Raw genomic sequence first — 13,170 nt, 5'->3', positions numbered from 1 at the left:
AAGTAGCGGATGGTATGAATAACATATTCTGGGTGTGTCCCAGAGCGGAATTAACCTGGTAGCAGCTACAATGCGGGGGCTGAGTTCGGATAACACGGGTGAGACGTGGCGGTGGATGGAGGGCCAGAATAGTGTTCACACCAAACTTCAGACGGCCACGAGATAATGGTGTCCCATGTCCACGCAAATACTCCTTGTCTCCTCATACCATAAGCTAAGCCAGTCACCTCGGGAAACACAAATAGCCGAATACCACCGTTTGAATAGACCATATGAGTTCAGCAGCCACCGTCCCAAAGAACGAGCAGGCCATTCTTCAGAAGCTAATTGCTATCCGAACTCGTTTAACGGCACTCAAGCAGGATCGTTCGACGTGAGTGATCCGATCCGATCATATCATGGTTCTGTCTGCAGCAAATTGCTAAATTGGTGCCCAGATATCTAAGATCCAGCGATGTCAATACAGTATACGAGCAGACTCTAGATGAAGTACGGAAAATCAACAATATCCGAGCAGAACCGAGCTTGCATGACGAGCAGAATCGTGGTATGTTCCTAACGCAGGCATTGTCGGCTGCTATGAATTGCAGTGGTGCAGACCTCCTCTAACGGTACGGAAGTTGATGTTGTTCTCGATGACGTGTTTCAACTTCTCTCGTTGTCGTTCCTGACTGTCGGCGTTCGATCTGCTCCCGCAACCTATGCATCCCTCACTACGGTCAAGGTTAGTCATGGCATTAGAGGCTAGCAATTTGATTCGTGATGGGCGCTGACACGTTCGTATAGAGACTTTTGGACCATCTTAAGGAAAGCCGAGTATACTCAAATAATGACTTAGCGCCAATTGATGATCGTTTGAACGAAATCAAGGGAATTGTTGAGCGGGACGCGGACTCTGAATCGCCCGAGATCATTCAGCTGATCAGAGCCAAGATATCAGTCTGCGGTATGGTTTGGCAGTGTAATTGGTGAACCTTGTGTATGGTTCAGTGCTGACAGTTATTGATAGAGACAGAATTGAAGGAGTTGCAAGATTCATTGGCGGTAGTTTCGCACGAGTATGGCGCATCTGTCAGCGTATTATGAGAAACCGCGGCTAATTTGTACATAATTAGACTGTTGCCTACCCTTCAGAAGCTAGTTTCTATTAGACGACAAATTGTGTCCGTTGGATCGCGGCCCAAATTTTCCATTTCGGAATTGAAAGCGCTCCAAGAAGAACTACGAAACATTGAGAATTCTCGGGTAGACGGGAACTTTCTATCGCCTGATGGAAATATTCCAGATGGTCAGAATCTGTTGAATGGATTGTTGGAGGACTGCCATGACGTTCTGAACGACTTTTTTGCGCGAGAGGACCTGGTTGCTCCTAGCTTGCGTCCGATTTACGAACAATTGACGGAGATGAAGAACCAGCTTGACAGCTTGATGTTAACGCACAAGTGGACACTTCGAGAGACAGATCTATACAATTATCAGCAGAAGCTGGCATCGATAGATGATATGAGAGTCAAGGGTGTGTTTGTTGACGACAATGGCAACACTCCGGAAGGACAGACGGTAAGTGTCGTAGGTGACAATAGTGATGTGCGGACACCTAATTTTTGTGCAGATTCTGCTTTACTTGTTGCGGCGTTGCTATGCACTTATTTACCGGCTTCTGGTGTCAAGTGAGCCGGTATCTGAAGGTTTGTTGCGGGATATGGCGGATCAGGAAAGGGTCCCGATCTAATTCTGCTTATAGCGCTCATACCCATCCAGAATCAGCTCAGTACTGTAAGAAAGTGTTTAATGGAGGTCAAGCGAATGGGTGGATTGTCGTCAGCCCGAGAACTGTATCCGTATCAGATGAAACTGGCATCGATTGACAACCTCCGCGCGGATGGCAAATTCATGATTGGAAATCAGATTCCTGAGGGACAAGGGCTGTTGAATGCACTCCTGGCAGAGGTATGACACGAGAACTTCGGAATTTTGTATAGATGTAAGCTTACGGTTATATTTTAGTGCTTCGATCTTTGTCACGAATTGAGGGTCGAGATGGACGAGAACGATCAGGATTAGCGTAAGAAAACACGTATGTAGTCGTTGGGATGCGCAGACGGACTGTCGCCCCGTCGGACTAGATTGGAATATCATGGGTTTTACAATTGCAACATTAGCTATATTATGTTTTTGTTCTATAAGTGCTTGGCGGATATTGGGATATCGGGGATTTGAACGGTGTACAAATTGTTTTTGTATCTGTGTTATTAATGAGTTTATTTTGAGCGCGTATTGTACGCAGATATAATTTGTAGTGGATATATGTATTTAGAGTGTGGCATATTCTTTAGCTTAAGGCTTGATGCACGTGTTCACGCCGCGCATTTACGATATATACAGTATGTGTAGCACAGGAAGCAATCCCACGCTCGAGCCAACACGCTCACATGCTAACTGCACTACGTTCACGTGTCAACGATTCTATGCTAACTCCTTGCCCGAGTTGATGAAGCAGCCATATATTGACTATCTTTTGCTGGCATCATACGGCGTCTAGACTCTCTCAATTGACAAGTTGGCGGCACCAGTTATATTCCGCGTACCGTATCAAGTGATTTTTGCTCTGACTTTCGGGGTGCGAGGCGGAATTGTTCTGGACCGTCCGTGGTCCAATCGAGTTTAATTTAGCAACTCCTATAGAAGAAGATAACACGATCTCGAGTTACCTCCGCCCCGCGCAATGACTGACGACGCGGCGTCAACACGGTCGTCGACAGACACGCGGGATAACGCGGATGAAGTCTCGCATGTGGAATCCACGGCGACCGAGTCCGATGCGTCGGTCATGGCGGCTTCTGTGGATATCAATTCGAATGGAGATCTCGACCACGCGAGCTCGAAAGTCGAGCGGGAGGAACTTGTGCAGAAGCTCGAACAATTGACTATTTCGTCGAAGGAGGCGGCTGAGAAGTTTGAGGCTGAGAGAACGGAACTGTTGGAGAAGCTTGCCAAGGCCGAAAAGGAAAGGCATGACTTCGAGACTCAGTACAAGAATCTTCTAGGGAAAGTCTCGTCGATCCGGTCGACTCTGGGTGAACGACTCAAAACAGATTCGGTGAGTATATGACCTACTACTGTCTTGATACTGGTCGGCGATTTATGGCAGTTGACTGCTGAGTTTGGCGCCGTGCTAACAGCTGGCAGGAGGAGATAGCACGGCAGAAGACAAGAATAGAGTATCTTGACCAAAAGTGCAAGAATTTGACAGAGACAGTCACGACGCTACAACAGGAAGTCATAACTGCCTCCGACGAGTCGGACAAGCTGTCGAAGGAACTTGCCAGCCTGCGCCAATCTTCGATATCATCACACGACAGCTGGCAAAAGGAGCGAGGCGAGCTAATATCCAAGCAACACAACCTACAAAAGCAATTACAGGAAGCTCAGCGGTCAGCGGATGACTGGCGCGTCATCGCTACTGAAGAGAAAACCATGCGGATAGGTACTAGTGAGCGGGTAGCTGAGCTAGAAGAACAAATGCGGGCCCAAAAGTCGCTGTACGACGTAGTTTTGCATGAAAATAACGAAAATGCAGCGTCGGTACAGAGTTTACGACAAGCTATTAATGTTATGCAAGAAGAGCGAAAGGCAGAGCTGCACGATGTTGTGGAGAAAATGCAGGAACAGATCGATGTTCTGACTGATGAGAAGACAGAGCTCACAGACAAAGTTCGAGAGCTGAAGAGCCGGCTCGACAACGCAGAGACAGACTTGGAGAAAATGCGGCCTTTCGAGAAGGAAGTCAAAGAAAAGACACTGTTAATAGGGAAGTTGCGGCATGAAGGTAAGTGGGCTTCGATTTGATTGCAGGATTGTGCTAATTATGCAGCCGTCATATTAAATGAACATTTGACGAAAGCCCTGCGTTTACTGAAGAAGGGCACTCCTGACGAGAACGTGGACAGGTAAGATCAATCCAGCGTAGCTACCGCTTTCTCGCTAACGTTTATTGTAGACAACTGATTACCAATCTCTTACTGTCATTTTTAAGTCTTCCTCGAAGCGACACTAAACGATTTGAAATTCTTCAATTAATAGCGGCGTGTCTCTCATGGAACGAAGGTATGTCGACTTCGCCCAAGAAGCTTATGACATATTTAGAACAATTGCTGAGATTGAAACCTCCAGATCAAAGGACTACAGCGGGACTGATAAGACCGGGCACGTCCTCAGCAAACGGCATATATACATAGTCCACAATCGCGACTAGAAGGAATTCTAGTATTCTCGTCATCTTCAAGACTGTCCCAGGGTTACAGTTGAACAGGCACAAGGCCTATCGGTGTAAGACTAATTTGAAGAGAGTAATGTCTGTATTATAGTTTTGGAGAAAAATTAATGGTTTTGTTGATACTACATGGTTTCTACGTTTCCGGTTCTTCTATGGTGTATTTGTTGCACGCTTTTACGATTTGCATTCTTCCTTACTTAACATCTCGCATAGATGTCTTTCCCCTGTGAATTACCAACATCAATGAAACTGTTTAGTCACGTTATCTTGACAATAAACCCACACCAATCATATACTCTTCGGTTTTCCAATGCAATTATTCTGTTTAGAGGAAATTATTTACTCGTACGAGGAATCAATCAAGACGTGGCGCGGGTTTACTACTTGCGGAGAGAAGCAAGACGTTCCTTTGCCCAGTTGAGGTTCTGACGGAAACCAACGTCAGTAAATTGCACTTGATAGACACTATACGAAAAAAATCATTAAAACTTACAGCAGCCTTGTCAAACGTCCCCTTCAAGCCGGGGGAGGCCAGGATATTTTGAGCCCAAGTGTTGAAATACTTTGCTGTGTGTTAGCATAATCACCAAAACAAATGTATTATAGTGATTTAACTAACCTCATACTTGGGATCACTGAATATAATGTCAACATTCGTTTTATTGTCGCCAATACAAAGTGCAACTCACCTCGTCAACTTCTTGAAAGTCTCGCCCGAAACGAACTCGGAGTCGAGGACCATGTAAAGCTATATTGTTAGTCGCCTTTCAGCTATTTTGCAAGTAATTAAAGGGGCTGCATACTCTGCTAAGGAAAGGAGCAATCATAATCTCGGCTAACTCCGCGTTAGATATATCCCAAAAATGCCGCAAATACACAAGTCATACCCAAGATAAGATGATCAGAGCCACCAAAAAATGGTTTGGCATCCTTGAGATACGGCAAGAACTTATCGACGGCACCGAACACCTTGGCGCAAGCGTCCAGGTTACCGGCCATTAGTATCTCGCGATATACAGGGAATATAAACTCCATGAAGCGGTCGGCCATGAGCCTACTCTGGGCCCGGAGAAAAGGGTCGCTAGGGATCAGTTTGGCTTAGTTCGTGTTAGTGGTCACTTTGGCACGGAGGATGCTGACAGGAAGCAATGATCTACCTTCTGGGAACAAGTCCGCAATGAACTGCGTTTGGTTAGCTCCAGACGGAAGGTAGCAAATGACCGTACAGCAGGCTCATACCTCAGTAGTAACCGCGCTTTCGATGATAATGTCGTCACCAAATTTCAAAGTGGGGACTTTGCCTACAATCAATTGACATCAGACACCAAGAAATTACTGCAATAACTGCAAAGCACAAACCGCCTGGGTTGACCTCCTTAAGAAACCATTCTGGCTTGTTCTTAAGGTCAATTTCGATGTACTCGAATTCGACATTGGCCTGGACGAGCGCAATCCAGGTACGGGCGGCCCATGGGCAACTAAATAATATCCGTTGTTAGGAAAGGTTTTGTTCGACGATTTCGCTGATATGAACCCACGCACATGACGCAACTGTAGAGCTTGATAGGCTCGGGTGGAACGAGGGTCTTCAGCGAAGCCATTGCAGAGAAAATTGATCGGGACGAATAACGAGAGTGGCTACAAAATTAAGAGAGGTAGCGGAACGGGCAGAGTATTTGTGTTCTCTGGCTTGCGCCAGTCTCAGAACTAAACCAAAATCTCAGGGTCCAGTAGTACAGAGCCCTTGTGATTACACACCATTGCTGGAATTCTTCCGCTAGTTATAGTAACAGAGACGCAGCAACAATCCGCAGTTGATTTAGCAATAGCAATTCGATTAAAATATCGAGTTGTCTACACTTACTCAACTGAGAGCGTCAATATAGGGGCGTTTCAGCGAATGTAAGAGCGCGGGGTATCAGCTTGTAGCAATTCATAATTACAGATATCCAATTAAAATCAATCATTGCTGCTGCAGAGTGCAGCCTTGCATAAATACAACGTAAATCTGAACGACATAAATTCGAACGATGTAAATCTGAACGATTGGGTCAAGTTAATTGGACCTATACAGTCACGTAGATTCACCAGATCGGCACGTTGGGAGTGCGTTGCTGGCGTGGCATTACTCCGGATCTCCCACTGCACCCTGATTCTAATAGCAAATTGCAACTCACCTATCGATCATTGATCGTGTCACTCGGCATATCAATGGCTGCCCGACTAATTGCTCTTTTATTTGTCTTTGCAAGTTACGCCTACGCGACCGCGCTCACGTACAGTGTGGCTGCGAACGAGCGCGCCTGCTTCTATGCACAGGTCAATCAACCTGGCGTAAAAGTAGCGTTCTACTTTGCTGTATGTATTTCACTGATTAACTTCTCGGATCTGTACTTCTGTGGAAGGAATCAATGATTTAAAGTGCTAATTCGCGCGTGCTCGTAGGTCCAAAGTGGCGGGTCGTTCGATATTGACTATTCAGTCACATCTCCTAGCCTGCGCGTGATCTTGGACGGCGAGAAGGAGCGACAGGGAGACTTTGTATTTACGGCGAATGAGGTTGGCGAATACAAATTCTGCTTTCTGAACGAGATGTCGACGTTTGCCGAGAAACTCGTCGACTTTGAGATCGCGGTACGATTACCTTACCTACGCGTTTCCTTTTCAGAATAAATCAGTCGCTAACATTCGAATAATAGGTCGAAAATGAGTCGCGCGCGGAGTTACCTATTAAGCAGGCCGGTGGTTCCGAGCAGGAGGCTTCGTTGCTAGAGAATAGCATCCACTCGCTCTCAGGCAAGCTCACTTCGATCTCTCGAGCACAGAAATATTTCAGGACGCGGGAGAACCGTAATTTCAGTACGGTCAAGTCGACAGAGTCTCGTATCTTTTATTTCTCGATTGTTGAGGTCCTCGCGATTGTCGCCATGGCAGTCTTCCAGGTTCTCGTGGTTCAGTTCTTTTTCACCGGGTGTAAGTTAATTATTTGTTGTTCATGTTTGCAGTACGTGGCTAACCTCTCCAATCAACTAGCTCGGAAGGGATTTGTCTAAATGGTTTATTTTCGATTCATTTGATGGATGCGATATTGTACGATACAGGTTTGATTTAAATATATGTTGCATGGATGAGAAACACTAGCAAAATTACTGCACACATGCCAGGGGTCGCACATATGAGATGCGCATTTTACATATGTACATACCTAAATATATCATTACATACTTTATCTAGGGGTGATGACCGTGGAGGGTGATACCGGAAATGGCAAAACATAAAATGAAACCCGTAACTCAGTATTGAAAACACAAGCAAGTTATCATACGTGTACACAATTGTAAAGCTCACGAACGAAGCATCGCAACGACTTACCGTCGGCGACCAGCAATCATTCCATAAAAATACGTAAGTTCTAAACACATCAATATCTCACGTGCACACAACTAACGTCTATGGCTCCGGCCAATCGACGCGCCTTGCATGGTTTCTACGTCCAATTCTAATTCTTTGATACTGCATGCAATTAGAAAATACTCAATAGCCACCCCATAACAAAGACTTACCTATTATGGATTACCTCCAGGTCTTTATTAAGTCTGTCCCGCTCGGCAATGAGACGCTTCTCCCACTGCCTGAATCTCACCTCTTCGGTCTTTACCTGCTCAGTGAACCGCTTCTTCAAAGACTCCTCTTCCTCTTTAAATTTAGGGTTATCCAGCTTTCTCGGTCGTGCCTCACCGAATTTTCTGGTTTCCATTTGCTGAGCTCGGTATGCCTCGTAGTGATTCTCTTCAGTCGATCTTATCAAGTCAAGCATGCTATTTCTGATGAGCACGTTTCTGAGTTTCTTAAAATCGGAGTGCTCTTCATTTTCAACCTCGGCTACTCCCCAAAGATACTGGCGGCCTTTGACAATTCGGCCATCAGGTGTTTCAACATCTGTCTCCGAACCAATAACTGCAAATGGCATGGATGCCTGAAGAAGTTAGCAACCCATCAAATTCCGCGAGCGATACTGCGATTACGCACAATAATCTCCTTCGTTTCCTCCGCAGCAGCTGGATCATCTTCCTCAATAGGCGGGCAGTAAACTTTGATTCCTTGGGCATCCAACACCGCACGGATCTGAGAGCTTGTTAGCCAAAGTCACTAAATTGCGCTCTATCGTGGCAGGCCCACGTACTCTCTCCTTGAACTTCTGCAGATCATGCTGAGACAGAGTATCCGCCTTGGCAATTACAGGGATCAAGTTGACACGCGTACACAGTCTCTTCATAGCCTCGACGTCAAGAGGCTTGAGCGTGTGGCCAGTAGGACGAATAAAGTACAGACACACATGCACTCTCATGTCGATTCTGCCCTCACGGTGCGGCTGCTGTTCCTGTATCATGTAGCTCTCATGTTGATCATCCAAGAATTCTATGATGGGCATCCAAGAGTCTTTGTTGTTGACATAGTCGCCGAAGCCAGGCGTGTCGACAACGGTAAGACGGACTTTGAAAAACCGCTCCTCGAGCTCTGCCTTGGTTAATTCGATCTCAACGGTTCGATCAGTCTGCTTCGCATGCCTTCGCCTGTTGTCTGCGTAGTTCTTGACCGTAGTGGAGAAAAGCGTATTGACAAATGTTGTCTTGCCTAACAAACCGATCAACTTGGGGCGTTCCAATTAATCTAACTAAACCCACTAATCGGCACATACCTAATCCCGATTCACCGCAAACCATAAGCGTGAATGACGCTCCACGTTTAGAAACGATCTTACGCCTAACAGAACATGTTAGTACAAGACGCTGTTAGATGAGAGTTACGCAACACAAGACGCGTCTTGGTAACTAGGTTACCAACCTCTGCTCTGGCAGATTGTCTATTCCAATATGCGAAGTCATTTCAATATCAGGAAATGATCGTAACCACGAACAGGGGACAGCGGTGTACAGAAGACTAAGAATGAAGTTTGGAGCAAACAGTGATCGAACAATTAAGGGGGCGAGGTCCGCAAGCTGGCTGAGTTCAGGAGTAACACAAACAATCTAATAATTAGACGCGTGCGGATAGCTAATTAGTTTTGGGTGCCAGAATACCAGGTTGTTGGACCGGAACGGGGGAATCTCCTGCGCCCAGAACAATGAAGGTTTGAGGTATTTCCCAAGTAACAGTCCAAGAGAATACATACTGGAGCTATCCCGGTGTTATTATAGAAGCGCAGTGAATTGCACCTCAATCTGCTACAAGATTTTTAAGACTTTCTAGCAAAGCCTCTTGTTTAAACTGAAGCACACTAAGTCACCAAGTCTTCAATCCGAGCAGCACGCCGCGCTTTAAGACTGACTATTTTGGAATCAAATCTGCGGGGACCAAAAGCGCGCTCCTGATCGCGAAAAAAAATTCGTGACCAGTGGTTTACCTGCAGTAAAGAATCATATAGCACCAGCACAATTCCCACGTATTCGGCACTTAGTGTCTAGTCGGTATCCATAAATACCATTCCCGACGACTCTAGCATGTCGGCCTCCCTGTTGTTCACCCGCCAACGGGTGATAGGTGTGATTGCGTCGATTAGGCGACTTCCTGTTGGAAACCAGTTCACAGTCGTGGAGGCCAACAGCAGCAAAGCCACACTGGAGCCAGTAGAAGCTGATGAGTCGGTACCAGTGACAAAGCACCATAAACCATCGAAGAAATTGATAGAGTACAAGCGCAACGTACGGAGGAAGAAGGCCATTTTTATCGAACAGACGTCAACTTTTGAGGGCGCATTAGAACGGCTAAAAGTCAAGTCTGAAAAGCCAACAATCACGGAGGAGAATGTTCGCAAATTGAGTCAGGAGGAGCTTTTAGCTGCAAGTGTCCAGAAGAAGCAGGCAGGTGTGAGGTCAGCGCCGAATGATGCCGCCCGGAGGAAACTGTACACAAGACTGCGTCCCACAATTCCTTCCGAACGTCTCATAACACTGCTTGTGTCCAGAGTGGAGACAAAAGAGCATGCTACGGAGCTGAAGAACCAATTGAAGCGGTTGGCAGCTGAGGATCTCTACGCTATGCCGACATGGCAGACTACCAAACTTGTACGAGACTTGACTTTGAAAGGGTTCTACTCCGAAGCGTCAGATTTGGTCTCTCACAGTGAGGTCTACGGGCTCACTTTCAACCATCCCGTGAAGACTGAGTTACTACGTGCGTTCTCGATACGCTGCGAGGTGTTCGGATGGCATCTGGGACATGCACGCAAAGTCAGAAATATGCTTGTCAGACTCGCGGACTTCAAAGATATCTCGCGAGCATTTAAGGTTCCTCAATTCACAGCTGTTGCCATCAGTGCTCTTACGGCTCTTCGAGCGAATGACTCTAGCCCGCCACAAGAATTCTTGAACTCGTACAAGTCCGAGTTGAACTCGTTCGTGTCGGCTCTCGAAAGTCGATGGCACAAATTCCCAAAAGTTCTGCCTAGCGACGAAGATTTGGCATCGATTGAGTATTTGTCTGAATTGCAGCGACGAACAATCGACTTTGAGCTCAGTCTGATGGGCCTGCAAAGGGGCTTGATGGACGTGTCTTCTCAACAACAGACATTTTTGAACTCTGCTATCGTTCAGATCCAGGAATCGCTAGATAGAGCGAACACCATCTTGAACGAGCAAGCAAAGTTGAGGAATAAGAAAGGCTTTTCGAACCTTACAATCGACTCCTATCGGCAAGCGTTTAAGACGGAGAAGAGTACTATAACTGGTTTAGAGAATTCACAACCTGGTACGGATGCGCCTGAAGTGGAGTAAATGTAGAATATGATGTATTGTATATGTAAATAGTGTTCTTCGCATTATCGATAGAACCTTAGAGATATGGCGAGCTACGGTGCACTTATTTTATGAACAAAATATATATCTACATGTTGTTGAGCTATCTTCGTAATATGCGCTGTAACCCTTGCCTCTATCATATATATAAATCTACTTCTTAGCGCCATACTTCTGAACGACTTTTCCATCTGGAATAGTAAAGAAAACTGCCGGCGATCCCTCAGAATAAGGCTTATCCAGCCGGTAGTAACCCTTGCGTTCGAACTGAATGATGTCTCCCTCCTTCATGTCACGGACATTGAGATCAGCGATAGCAGGAGTTTTGAATTCCGTGTTCGGGTTGACGAAATCTGCAACGTCGTCGGTTTCAGCAAGCTTTTCCTTAGTGATGAGATAATCGAAATCAACAAGCACGGCCGGAGTAGCATCGTCAGTGGCCGCAAGCCATGTGATCTTCTTTTCGGTCTTTCTAAAATCACCCTCGAGATTCAAGATAGCATCAATGCTAGTAACAGTATCGCCGTCCTTGTGAATAGTCTTTATGATGGCATTACCCCAATCCATCAAAGTGATCTCCTCGCCATCCTTGAAGGTCTGGGCATCGTCTTGGTCGACGAAGACCTCAGAGGCGTAGATAACTTTCTTTGTACCGACATCGGGGTTTTTTTTGTGCATAGGCTTCTCCTCGGCGTAAGGCTCAGCTGGACCACCGTCGATATTGATCTTGACACTGAAGGTCAACGTTAGTGTCAGGCCTTCGAAAAGAATTTTGGATATGGGACTTACACATTCTTCTGGAGCACGGCGACGTGTCGTGGAGCAACAGGATCAATGACCTTTTTATTGGTAGCCCAGATCAAACTCCAGTCAAAGTTCAAAATGTTCTTCGAAGGGCCTTGTCCCAAAATGAAAGTCCTCAGTCCCTCAATGGTCATACCACGTCTTCGCACGCCTAAATCATAGTCAGGGGACCTAGTGCCTTGTAACTGAAGGATAATTCAAAACGCACCTCGAACAGTGGGAAATCGTGGATCGTCCCATCCAGTGACTAACTTCTGATCAACAAACCACTGGAGCTTACGTTTGCTTAGAAGCGTTCTGATGAAGTTGATTCTGCTGAAATCCCAGATATAGACCTTGCGGAGACCTAACGCCTTCAACATCCATTCGTATTGAGCATTTCTGTCACGATATTCGATGGTTCGAAGCGCATGAGTGACGCCTTCAACTGAGTCGACAATTGGGCAGCAGAAGTCGTATGTAGGGTACACTTTCCACTTAGTGCCAGTGCGGTGATGCGGAGTCAAATTGCATCGATAAATGACAGGATCTCTCAAAGCCTTGTTCGGAGTAGTCATGGAAATCTTTGCACGAATGCAGTTTTTCAACCCCTAGACAATAGTTAGACGGTGTGTATGCTTCATTTAAATCCGAGGTGCTCGCCTCTTCAGTGCCATCAGTCATATCCTGGAATATTTTCAGGTTTTCCTCAACGGTGCGCTCGCGGCGACGACTGGCAATGCCTTCAGTACGTTCTTCTCGCATCTGCTCCACGGGAGTATCATCGGCATAAGCCTTGCCGTCTTTGATCATCTGAACACAGTAATCGTACATCTGCTGGAAATAGTCCGACGAGTAGGTGACAGCGTCGCCCTTAATGCCCAAAAGCTCAAGATCTTCAAGAATGGCATCCTGGAACTCCACCTATACGATAATAATTAGTTAATTACACAAATTGAGTCCAGATCAAGACAAAGATGCGTGCGTTGACCGTGCAAAGACTCAGAAGCATGCACACAGACCTTTTCTTTGCTGGGATTGGTGTCATCGAATCGGACGATGAGCTTTCCATGATAAGCTTGAGCAAAGTACTGATTCAAAAGAGCAGCCTTCGCGTGCCCAATGTGCAAGTATCCGCTGGGCTCCGGTGGGAATCGTGTGACGACTTCGCCATCCTTTGCGTTCACCAACTTGATGTTGTAGTTTGGTCCGCCGTCCTTACCACCTTTTGCTCCTTTGGTCCCCTTTCCACTCTTTGGCGCACTATTAGCCTTTGTTTCAGCGGGGTTAGTCTGGGGTTTCGGTGCGTCACTCATT

General features: G+C 46.2%; 7 protein-coding genes across 7 annotated transcripts; 4 read left to right on the top strand and 3 right to left on the bottom strand.

The window, feature by feature from the left end:
* Positions 1–191: 191 nt before the first annotated feature.
* Positions 192–2,398, top strand: POJ06DRAFT_245191 (uncharacterized protein). Its single transcript, XM_056186612.1, has 9 exons — positions 192–373; positions 438–547; positions 621–724; positions 787–946; positions 1,010–1,058; positions 1,116–1,560; positions 1,613–1,688; positions 1,745–1,950; positions 2,008–2,398. Exons 1-9 carry the CDS (start codon positions 273–275, stop codon positions 2,062–2,064), a joined length of 1,308 nt encoding a protein of 435 aa, XP_056046087.1. The 5' UTR covers positions 192–272; the 3' UTR covers positions 2,065–2,398.
* A 432-nt stretch (positions 2,399–2,830) lies between these two features.
* POJ06DRAFT_193469 (uncharacterized protein) lies at positions 2,831–4,238 on the top strand (the record flags this gene model as incomplete). The annotated part of the gene is made up of 4 exons (XM_056184912.1): positions 2,831–3,100; positions 3,190–3,829; positions 3,875–3,950; positions 4,001–4,238. The coding sequence occupies 4 exons, from the start codon at positions 2,831–2,833 to the stop codon at positions 4,236–4,238; spliced, it is 1,224 nt and encodes a 407-aa protein (XP_056046086.1).
* A 217-nt stretch (positions 4,239–4,455) lies between these two features.
* POJ06DRAFT_52777 (thioredoxin-like protein) lies at positions 4,456–6,000 on the bottom strand. Its single transcript, XM_056191174.1, has 10 exons — positions 5,819–6,000; positions 5,636–5,754; positions 5,516–5,577; positions 5,434–5,458; positions 5,164–5,373; positions 5,080–5,111; positions 4,966–5,024; positions 4,896–4,911; positions 4,770–4,838; positions 4,456–4,701 (listed from the first exon to the last, which is right to left on the bottom strand). Exons 1-10 carry the CDS (start codon positions 5,875–5,877, stop codon positions 4,657–4,659), a joined length of 696 nt encoding a protein of 231 aa, XP_056046085.1. The 5' UTR covers positions 5,878–6,000; the 3' UTR covers positions 4,456–4,656.
* Positions 6,001–6,487: 487 nt separating this feature from the next.
* On the top strand, positions 6,488–7,329 carry POJ06DRAFT_280001 (emp24/gp25L/p24 family/GOLD-domain-containing protein; the record flags this gene model as incomplete). The annotated part of the gene is made up of 4 exons (XM_056189854.1): positions 6,488–6,634; positions 6,722–6,910; positions 6,976–7,249; positions 7,310–7,329. 4 exons carry the CDS (start codon positions 6,488–6,490, stop codon positions 7,327–7,329), a joined length of 630 nt encoding a protein of 209 aa, XP_056046084.1.
* Positions 7,283–9,076, bottom strand: POJ06DRAFT_52760 (Septin-domain-containing protein). Its single transcript, XM_056191173.1, has 5 exons — positions 8,976–9,076; positions 8,460–8,911; positions 8,306–8,401; positions 7,840–8,252; positions 7,283–7,789 (listed from the first exon to the last, which is right to left on the bottom strand). Exons 1-5 carry the CDS (start codon positions 8,998–9,000, stop codon positions 7,720–7,722), a joined length of 1,056 nt encoding a protein of 351 aa, XP_056046083.1. The 5' UTR covers positions 9,001–9,076; the 3' UTR covers positions 7,283–7,719.
* A 349-nt stretch (positions 9,077–9,425) lies between these two features.
* Positions 9,426–11,136, top strand: POJ06DRAFT_52727 (uncharacterized protein). Its single transcript, XM_056191172.1, has one exon. The coding sequence runs from the start codon at positions 9,778–9,780 to the stop codon at positions 11,047–11,049; it is 1,272 nt and encodes a 423-aa protein (XP_056046082.1). The 5' UTR covers positions 9,426–9,777; the 3' UTR covers positions 11,050–11,136.
* An 87-nt stretch (positions 11,137–11,223) lies between these two features.
* Positions 11,224–13,169, bottom strand: POJ06DRAFT_265496 (tRNA synthetases class I, catalytic domain-containing protein; the record flags this gene model as incomplete). The annotated part of the gene is made up of 5 exons (XM_056189080.1): positions 11,224–11,803; positions 11,860–12,025; positions 12,083–12,464; positions 12,517–12,777; positions 12,876–13,169. The coding sequence occupies 5 exons, from the start codon at positions 13,167–13,169 to the stop codon at positions 11,224–11,226; spliced, it is 1,683 nt and encodes a 560-aa protein (XP_056046081.1).
* Between the last annotated feature and the right edge of the window lies 1 nt (position 13,170).

The sequence above is a fragment of the Lipomyces tetrasporus genome (genome assembly GCF_029532465.1).
Source record: "Lipomyces tetrasporus strain NRRL Y-64009 chromosome Unknown POJ06scaffold_2, whole genome shotgun sequence".
NCBI classification, from domain to species: Eukaryota; Fungi; Ascomycota; class Lipomycetes; order Lipomycetales; family Lipomycetaceae; genus Lipomyces; species Lipomyces tetrasporus.
This window is presented reverse-complemented; position numbering and strand designations above follow the sequence as displayed.